This window comes from Pteropus vampyrus, unplaced genomic scaffold, assembly GCF_000151845.1.
Source record: "Pteropus vampyrus isolate Shadow unplaced genomic scaffold, Pvam_2.0 Scaffold316, whole genome shotgun sequence".
Lineage (NCBI taxonomy): Eukaryota > Metazoa > Chordata > Mammalia > Chiroptera > Pteropodidae > Pteropus > Pteropus vampyrus.
Genome location: NW_011889097.1, coordinates 389,739 through 399,788, shown reverse-complemented (window position 1 = coordinate 399,788; position 10,050 = coordinate 389,739). Strand labels below are relative to the sequence as shown.

Here is a 10,050-nt window from a genome sequence, read left to right as displayed (position 1 = left end):
TGTGTGTCCCTGTGTTCAGATAGCAAGCGATATTAAATCTCTGTGCCTGGTTCCTGAGTTCCAGATAGGATTGACATGAATCTGTTCAGTTCCTGAATACAGTCAGGTAACAGGAGTTGAGATAGTAAGAGATACCTGTGTTTTTTAACCGAATTAAGTCAAACATTTATGGGGTGCCTAATCTCTTCTCAAGATCGTCTCGTTGAACCCTCTCATTTTAGAAGTGACGAGTTTAAGGTCCAGAGAGGGAAATGACTCTCATAAGATCACATATATGGTGTGGGAACTTGGACTGAATTTAAATCTGTCTCACATTTAACCCTCTCTCTTCCATGCCGTCCTTTTTGACGGATGGGAAGAGGGGGCTGTGTGCGTGCCCCACATGTAATAGAGACCAAAGTCTCCTTGGGGAGAGGTGGAGACTGTTCTGGATTAAAGAGTCTGTGTGAACCTGATCGGAATCTGGTTCTGAAATCCCTGGTGTCATAAACATTTTCAGTCAGCTGGGGAGATTGGAACACGTCCTGTATTATTGGGGAAATGGTGCTAATTTTCTTAGGTGCAGTGATGGGGTTGGGCTTATGAAGAGAATATAATATCCTCATTCTTAGGAAATTCAAACCAAAGTATCCAGGGGCCAGGTTTCACAGTGTCTGCACCTTGCTTTCAAACGGTTTGGGTGGACAGAAAGAACAAGCGAATGTAAGTGAAGATGTTAACATGTCGAATCCAGGTAGTGGGCTAGGTGGCCGAGATGGAGGATACAGTTGATTGGCCCCACGCTATCTTTGGTTCTGTTTGCTGACTTTGCTGTTTCTCAGAGGTGAAAACCTGAGGGTCCTAAAACAATTCTCTTTGCCATTATAATAAAACAGGTGTCCGCAGCAGGGTTTCGCTGTTCTGACAGGTTTGGGTAACCCGTGAGCAGTGTGTCTGTGTGTCTGGCAGCCGTTCCTCTTCCCAGCAGCCTGAAAGGTGTGGATAACGTATAGACCTACCTCCAGTGTACTAAGAGGGATTGCTTCATGGGTGTATCGTCTCAGTTTAATATACCTTTTTGAGAGTAACCTGGAATGCTTTGCCTAAGATGTGTCATTCAGCCACTCTTCGGTCTTGGGGCGCAGGCTTTTCTCTGGTTTATGTTGTGCTTTACTGTAGCTGAAGGTTTTTAACATGGTTCTAGATAGGTTTGCGCTTTAATCTTTTCCTTTCCTTAAGAAGGGAGTATCCTGCTTCTTGAAAAACCAGATAAAAGGTGAATTATGCTGAAAGCTTAAGCCAGATAAGGGCAGAGATCAGATGTTCTCCTGGGCTGGGTCTGCCCCGGCACAATCATCCGATCAGCACGTACCTTATCAGATGAGAAAGGAACCCTTGAAGATGAAAAGGTTCTTGTACCCAAGCGCGGTGAATACAGCAGGGATGCAGCGGTCCTGGCCAGATCCCTTAAAGGCAAGTCTGGATAGTTCTCAGCCCCACTGCCTGTCAGTCCCTCGTTACGTTCCTGCTCACATCCTCCTTGAATATGCTAAGGATCTTCAGGGGCCCCGAGCCCTGATGGGGAGACACCAAGTCATTTCGTCCATGATTTAAGAGGTCAAAGTGATTCTAACCCACATAGCCGGGAGTGCTCCCCACCATCCGTGTGTTTAGTAAAGAGAGAGAATTCGTATAGTAGACACCACACACGTACACGCACACGCGCACGATCAGACCAATTGTATGAACTGCTCAAATTTTTTATTGATAAATTTTCAAGTATAGTTAGTTAGTAACTTGTATTACTTACCAAAAATCCAGTATTTTAAAATAAACCATCATAAGCGGAGTTCGTTTCGCTGACACAGTGCACGGTGGTGAAAACGACCAGGTCTGTGAGAACACCGCACTGTGACCGCTGCTGGACGGCGGGGCGTTGGCGGTGCGGGCGCCTTTCCCGTGGGGCCTTCAGCCGTCGGATGAAGGAGAATGTGCCTCGACAGTCAGATCACACAGATAATTAAGGAGAGTTCTGGGATTTCTCTAGAGAGCCAGGCTCCAGGCACACAGTTTTCTTGATAGAGTTTGGCATGTGTCATTCCAAACATTTTTCCGCGATTTCTTTTTACGATGAAATAAATAACTTGTCTATATAACCACGAGAAAAGGCGGGGATTGGTCATGTGGGGAGCTGGAAGGAGAGAGTTGCCGAAGCCAGTGACCTCGCTCGCGAGGAGCATCAGGGCCGGGGCCTCAGGAGCCCTCCTTTGTGGCAGCCAGAGAGAAGGAACCAGGACGGTGAGGCCAGCCAGGTTCAAGGGCCTGGCAGTTTGGAGAACAGGGTGTGTAGAGTCGTCCTATGAATGTCGCTTCTGTTTCCCCAGTGAAATGTAAACCATGGTTATCAGCTATTGAGAATGGTAGGGAGGCTTTAGAAATTCTAGGCGAAAGGAGAAGGCATGACATCATCTGGGGGACTGAGCGGATGAGGGGAAGGTAGCTGGGCGGCACCGAGGGTCCCGGAGGTGAGGCGAGACCCCCGCAGGCCAGGCGGACTGCGTCGGCTGTGCAGCTGCCAGACCCGGGGGCTGGGAAGAGGCAGGTCCCTGTGGGGTTGAGGATTGTCGAGTTGGGGACATCAGAGCATGAGAAGGAAGGCGGGGTCCTTGACACTGGAGTGTTTGTGGGTGATGGCACGATCCCGGACTGCCGCCCGAGCCTCCTGAGAACAGGGGCGTTCTTTTGGTTTTACAGGGACCTACGGTTCTGACCCTGGTTCAGCCTGAGGGAGGGTTTCCTGGCCGAGATGTGTGAGGCTGGGGGCTGGTCTGCGAGGCTGGGGGCTGGTCTGCGAGGCTGGGGCGCTGGGAGGGGCGCTGCTCCAGGAGGAAGCGGGAGTGGCTCAGAGTCTCTCCGCAGCTAAGAATCAGGACTCGGAGGTGACACAGATCCTCTCAAATCCTAAGAGTCAGCGCTGAGTGTTGAGGAGATGGGAGGAAGAGGGGTCCGAAGGAGGGGTGTGAGGAGTGAGGGGCGCACGCAGGAAGGGCTCAGGCCAGCATTGTCCTAAGGGAGAGGTCAGCTGGCAGGTGACAGGGCGTTTGGCTGCTACTGGGCCGTGAGAGCCCGGAGGCCCCAGCAGAGTGCTGGGGGGGCTGGACTGAGGCAACAGCGGGTGGCGGATGGGCCTGCGCCGGCTCCTGGGCTTCCTGTGGGGACTGATGAGGACGGGGTCAGAGGCACACGTGACAGGAGTCGTGGGGCGGGGAGAGGGAAGGCCGAGGCTCTTGCACTTCTGGAGCCGCCTCTTCGCCTCCACCTGCAGGCGGGCGGCGGGCCTTCTCTGTCCAGCCAGCGGTGAAAGCATCTCTCAGGCTCCACTTTGCAACTGACAGTCGTTGGTTTTCTCTTTCTTTTCCAGACCGCTGTTGATGTTTTTAGAAGGATAATTTTGGAGGCAGAAAAAATCGATGGGGCCGCTTCACAAGGAAAGTCTTCCTGCTCAGTGATGTAATTCCGCTGCGGGACCTGAGGACGCAGGCCTGTCCTGCCTGGGGACAGACCGCCCGTTATCCTCGAAGACAAACTCTGCTTCGTTTTTCTTCTGTTAACCTGAAAGATTTCATTTGGGTCAGAGCTGTTTCCTGCGCCCCCTCCTTTCAGATTATGTTAAACTCTGACTCTGTCCACATGAGTTTACTTCCACTTTCAAATTTTAAGCAATCATATTTTCAATTTATATATTGTATTTCTTAATAATATTATGACCAAGAATTTTATCGGCATTAATTTTTTCAGTGTAGTTTGTTGTTTAAAATAATGTAATCATCCAAATGATGCATATTGTTACACTACTATAACTAGCTTCCATATATCAGTGTTTATTTCATTGTGTTAAATGTATACTTGTAAATAAAATAGCTGCAAACCTTAATCCCTGCTACTCAGTGTGGCTTTTAAAGGCTAGAACCTTGTCCTGCCGAGGCGAGTGGAGCCCTCGGGGCCTGCTGACCACAGGGCCACCAGGCCATTGCCAGGGCCCACCAGGCAGCAATGACAGTCAGGGTAGAGGGTCAGAATTGGGGTGGATCTCTGTCCACCAAAACTCAGTGGCTTGGGGCGTCCGAGGGAGTCAGTCCCGAGAATGGCCGCCCTCCCCTCCGTCCTCAAAGGCCCCGTCTTGGCTGGAGCGCTTCGTGCAGGTGGGGCTGCAGTGGTCACTCTGCAGAGCCACCTTGTCACCTGGCTTGCCTCTTCGGCTACTGGAAGAGGACGCGTTAAGAGACACTTATTGTCCCTCCCTGCACTTAGCTCCGTGTCCACGGCAGACGGGATCTGATTTAGAAAAAGGATTAGCCTGTCGCCATCCCTAGAGCTCCAGTAGTTTAAAGAATGTCCTGTACCTGTTGTGACCCCACTTCAGACCCTAACCACACACCCCCCACCCGGTGGGAGCAGCTCCGAAGGAGGAGGGAGGGTTTAACCGGCCGCCAGGCTGCACCGCGACCGGAAGTCAGTTCAAGTTAAGCGGTGTTTGTAAATGATGCTCCCTCCTCCTCCCCCCAGTTAAAACCTCACAGGGCCGTTTCTGACATTTTAGGAAGTGTTACTCTACGAATAAAATAGAATTTTGTTTTGTAGCTGATGTTTAGTGACAAATTATGTTTTTAGGATATGCCGTTATTTTGGATCTTTTAAGTATTTTTGTCTCGTCATTCCAGGATAATATTTGAGCCTTAGAAGACCTCCACCAAATACTCACTTTTTAAATAAAGAAAAATAAATTTTGACGGTATAGTATCATTACTTATTAACAAGGTTTATTCTTAGGCCCAATATTATGTATCGGTACCCAGGTTATGGGTGGGACCACATTAAATCCGGGTTCGGCTCATCCTTTTTCATCCAAAAAAGTTATTTCCACTTACGTGCAAACTTTGTGCAGCGTGCCCGTACTGGAAACAAGTTCCCTCCCAGCATGGGCCTCGAGGCCTGGCCTGGGTCTCCTGAGGTGGCGTGTAGTCCTTTGCCTGGCACAGTTCACCAGCCACGCTTTCTGAGCACCCGCTGTGTGCTGCACATGCTTCTAAGTGCCATGAGCACAAGCGAGGTCTGCACCCTGGTAGAGCTGGCGTCTGACCTTGACCGTTGGAGACACCGCAGGGTGGGTCCAGTTCTGCTCCCCAGCACGGGGATCCCATCACTCATGCGATGGATTATGCTTGTTACGGGTTCCGAGTGTGCTGGTGTGGCTTGGGACTTTCCGTGACCAGGAACTCATTACGCACAGGTGGTGATGGGAAGAGGTCGGTAGGACCTGAAGAAATTCTTGTACCTGCCAAGTTTGATTTAAATGTCTTGTTATTTAATGGTGTAGTTAGTTCATCACTGCTAAGACATATTTTTAACATTTCTGAAATCAAAACAAGTCAAAATCAGCGATAAAGCACTGTCAAGAAAGGTAATGTTTTTCTTGGTATATAAATGCAGCCTTAAGATTTGATCAAGTACAGTAAGTGTGAATACAGAACTATACAACATTACTCTGCAGCTTATAATATATACAAATTATGCCATCACATTACAAATTAAGATTAACGTGATAGAATTTTGCTCAAACTAATCTATCCGTCCACTCAACCCCCTCTAGTCCATGTCTCCCCACCTTGTCACTGATGGCGCCCTTGCCTGGATTGTTCATTGCCTCTTTGTCACCAAATCCAATAGGTGGTGTCCTTCGGCGGCATCGCACACAGTTGACTACCTGTCTGGAGATCTGTTGCCATGACACCACAGTCCCCTGGTTTCCTGCCAGCTCACTTGCTTCATTCGTCTCTCACTGTTTCCTTCTCTGTCAACCTCTGAACGGACCCTTTTCCTGTCCACACCTCCATCCTCGATTTCACCCAATCGCGTAGCTTTCACTACCGTGTTACCTGAAGACCAAATTTATCTCTCACCCTGACCTCTGTGGGCTCCGAACTTGTCTTAATGTCTCAGGCATCTCAGATTTAGGATGTTCAAAATTGACTACTCGAAAACCAGGGCCTCCCACAGACCCTTTTCAGGAGATGACACCGACACCATTATCCACTAGATACTAGAGAGCGATTTGGGGCCATCCCCTACCTCTCCTCATACCCCTCCTATCCATCAACATCCTAAGGTCCTGCCTTCCAAAACCTACCTGGCATCTTGTCCGCTCTCCATCTGCACTGTACACTGCTCTACTCCAATAGCAGCCCCCCCCAAAACACTTGACGTTTAAAACATAGATCGTTTTACGTTACTCCCTCTCTTAAAATTCTTTAATATTTGTGCCGAAATCCAAACTTCTGCCCTCAAGGCCTAGCCTGATCAAGCTGCTGCTTAACTGTCAACCCCATCTGTCACTGAGGCTGTGCTCTAGTCACCCTGGCCTTAGTTCCCAGAACCAAAAAGCTCCTCTCGCTGGAGATGTCTGCTGCCTTCCCCAGGCTTCTCGCCCTCCAGGTCTGCACTGGGGCGCCCCTCCGTGCATCTGTCAGAGCCCCGTGTTCTATCACACACTGCAGCACGTGTCATTTCTCAGTCTGGGTCCTTGCGTTGTGTGTATTGCGTGTTACTGGACGAGATAGTGACCTGCCAAACTGTCTCAGGCACTTGGTTCCCCAGCTCGTAGCACAGGGCCTCTAAGTAGAGATCTTCCAGGGTACCATTTTCATTTCCTTGTTGGGTCTTTTATTGTGTACATTTTAGTTCTTTCTTTAGAAGTTGCCCTGGGAATTACAAGGACCGACCTCGTCCGGATTAACACCAACTTTGATGGTATACAAAAATCGCGCTCCTGATAGCTCCATGCCCTCCCCCTCATTTCTGTTTGTATGTGCCGCGTACCCATCAACAGATCTGTTACTGCTTTATGCCTCTCCTTTTCTATCAAATAGGAGAAAAAAGTTACAATCAAAAAAGCACATTTATCCTCTTCTATAATTACCTATGTAGTTGTCTTTGCTGCTGCTCTGTCCTTCATGTAGATGTGAGTTACTGTCCAGTGTCCTTTGATTCGTCCTGAAGGACCTCTTTCAGTATTTTCTGTGGGACAGGTCGTCCAGTGACGGTTTTATTTATCTGAGAACGACTTCATTTCCCCTTCATTTTTCAAGTTTTTCAAGGACAGTCTCTCAGGGGGAGGATCCGACAGCACTTTCCACCCGACCCACCCAGCCCTAACTCACACCCCTCCGAGTTCCCAGGAGCTCGTTGCCTTTCAGGGCCTGCCTTGGGCACCTCATTGTCCAGTTTCTTTCTTGCTTAAAAAAATAACAATAAAAGCTTTTTTGTTATCTTAGCTCGTCACCCCAATGTCAAGTAAATTACCGATTGTTTTTGAGACACGCCTCCAAAGAAAAGACAGGTCAGAGACAGGCCCCGCAGGTGGGGTTTTCCAGAGAGTTAGACAGCAAATTATGCCTGTCCTCTGAGCGGGGGGCTTTGAAAGCGCTCCAACCCCATCCTGACCCTTCCAGGAGCTGCCAGCAGGGGTCTGGCAACAGGTCAAGTGTAAATGCCACCAAGCTCACTGCTGAGAAGCAGCCAGTTTTCTTACGCACTCCCGGACGGCAGCAAGCCTGAATTTCCAGAGTTTTGAAAATGCTGACTTTTTTGGACAGTTTTTGCCAGTGTTCTCAATGGGCTCTCGGAGGTCCTTATTACACTGTTCTCGACCGTCACTCCAGGGCCTCCTTGTCTGTTGAATGGATGAGCAGTCGAGCCTTTCTAGGGGGCCACATGCTGGACAGGTTCCCTTGAACTTGGCCCGCGTCTGTTGCGACATGGTTGAAATTCTCACCGTTCGCGCAGTGCACGGGGACTGTCCTTTACTTCGTAGGCTCAGAACAGGAAGCGTGCTGGGCGCCTCCCACCTTGGTCTGAGCAGGCTGCGTCGGGCTCGTTATCAGGACCCAGCTTGTGCCACTGCCGCCTAGGTCACCGTCTAAATGGGGACGGGTTTAACTATTCTTGGAGAGGTCTGGATCCCATGAAAACGTCCGGCTCCCATGGGCTGGGGCCCGTGAGCCGGCCGCCACCTTGCTCCCTGCTCCCCCACCTCGTCAGGAGGCCCGCGGTGTCGCGGGAGGAGCGCGCGCCTGCAGAAGGCCTTTGGCTGCCATGGTTACTCCAGCTGACCAAGAATGTTGTGCACATTAGCAGAGGCTGCCACCAAGGCCGTACCAGCAGGAAACCAGCACGCTTTCCAAAGCATTCCTCAGAAAATTCCAGAACCACCCTACCTATCTCCTTCACCTCCCCCAAGAGGGGAAAAGTTTTACGTTAAGCTAAAAACGTGCACATTGAGCAAAACTTTTGTGCTAGCCATCCTTCCCACCTTTCCTCGCATGGCCAGGGGAAGTCTGTTTTGCAAGTCGAACCGGAGAGAAGCTGTGAGCGAGCTCGGCGGCCCTGTTTTCGGAGGAGGGACGTGGGGCGCAGAGGGCCCTCCCAGCTCTCAGTCTGCTGTTTGCACCGCACCACGTGTGAACAGGACCCATGAGCCTGACACCCGCAGGGGACCCGGATAAATGCAGCATCGGACTGAAACTCAGAACACGGCAGCTGTGGACCGAGCTCTGCAGCAGACGTGCGTCTTGGGTCTGGGGCTCCCAAGCCCTCACAGCCGTGTCTCCAGCAGCGGCTGGCATTCCTGGGCTACATGTCCAAAGAGGCAAGGTGAAGAATCACGGATTACCTCTCCAAGCAAGTTTACCGAATCCGAAAACAATATTTCATTTCAGTCTGGCCCAATGTATCAAAGACACAATGGTCGACCTGCCGTGATAACGGAGGAATGTAAGGCTGCCACGGCTCCCACGTCAGACGCACTGAAGGTCACGGTCGGACCCGTGACCTTCAGCCCCCCCACCCGCTAGGTCGAGCCCAGTTGCAGAGCAGTGGAGTATGCCCTGGGCCAGGGCCAGACAGCTCGTCCCCTCGGATTCCAAACGGGGACGTCAGTCCTTCCTCTGAGGGCTTCATCGGACTCCGACCATCCCTCCAGCTCCCGCTTTCTATCATAACCCAGGAAGTGGCCTTGGCTTCTGTTTTTAAGACATGAAGTTTCTCAAGAAATAGCATAGGATTCTGGAAACATTATGGCCTCAGCAATCAAGACATTTCACCCAGTTTTCCCCGCTGCCCATGAAAGGCCGAGCGGAGCTGCACCCAGAGGTTTATTACTGGCCAAAATAGAACAACCCGCCGGCCTGCTGGTCCCAGAGGGAGCCTCCTGCACCAGCCGGCCACTTCCTAGGGGTTTGCTTTATCATTTTATTCCTTCCTCCTGCCCCGTCCACCGTCCCTCATTATCACATTAGGCAAGAATCCACGTAAGTAAACACGGTGACCTCTGGCTTTGATATGCGGCATGGCTGTGTGGTGGATGCCTGAGTCCTGAACTTTACCCTAAAAGGCTTAGGCAGAGGGCTGGCCTGGTGCTGACAGCTGGAGCAGCCGGAAAGGGTACACTTCTCAGGGCCGTCTGTGGAGTTTATTGTCCTACGACAGGAATCACTCCGAGAGTCGCCTCCTCGGTGCCCGTAACCGGAGGCATTGTGCAATGACGGGGACAGTGCTATGTCAGCCACTGACTCTCTGGCGATGCCCGGGGTAGTTCTCAAACCTCACGCCTCAGAGTCACCGGAGGGCTCGGTGAAAGACACGAGCCTCACCCCCAGTCTCCTGATTCTGGGAAGACCCACACTTCTGACAAGGGTGGCGGCTGCTGCTGGTTCCGGGATCACTTTGAAAACCACGGGCTCAGGCAGTGATGCCTAAGAATAAGGGACGTTCGGCAGGGGTTCTGTGACTGCAGGACTTCAGAGTGTAGGAGGGTGACCGACCGGCCTGCTGGCCTGGGACCCACAGGCTTTTCAGGTTGAACCTTAAAAAAGCTACATGGGATGTGGCCTTATTTGGAAACAAGGTCTTTATAGATGTCATCAAGTCGAGATGAGGTCATACCAGAGTCAGATGAGCTCTGACCCAGTGACCCGTGTCCTCATAAGAAGAGGAAATTTGGGCCCGGAGAGACAG

General features: G+C 51.0%; 1 protein-coding gene and 1 long non-coding RNA gene across 2 annotated transcripts in view; one reads left to right on the top strand and one right to left on the bottom strand.

The window, feature by feature from the left end:
- Nucleotides 1–3,913, top strand: part of RHEB (Ras homolog, mTORC1 binding) — a gene marked incomplete at its 5' end in the record, with an annotated part of 18,163 nt that extends 14,250 nt beyond the window's left edge. The window contains one exon of the mRNA XM_023521780.1: nucleotides 3,401–3,913. Coding sequence (XP_023377548.1) covers nucleotides 3,401–3,493 — 93 coding nt within the window. The remainder of the gene's footprint in view (nucleotides 1–3,400) is intronic.
- An 864-nt stretch (nucleotides 3,914–4,777) lies between these two features.
- Nucleotides 4,778–10,044, bottom strand: LOC111730470. The gene is made up of 2 exons (XR_002776704.1): nucleotides 6,956–10,044; nucleotides 4,778–5,314 (listed from the first exon to the last, which is right to left on the bottom strand). It is a non-coding gene; the product is annotated as an uncharacterized LOC111730470 (long non-coding RNA).
- Between the last annotated feature and the right edge of the window lie 6 nt (nucleotides 10,045–10,050).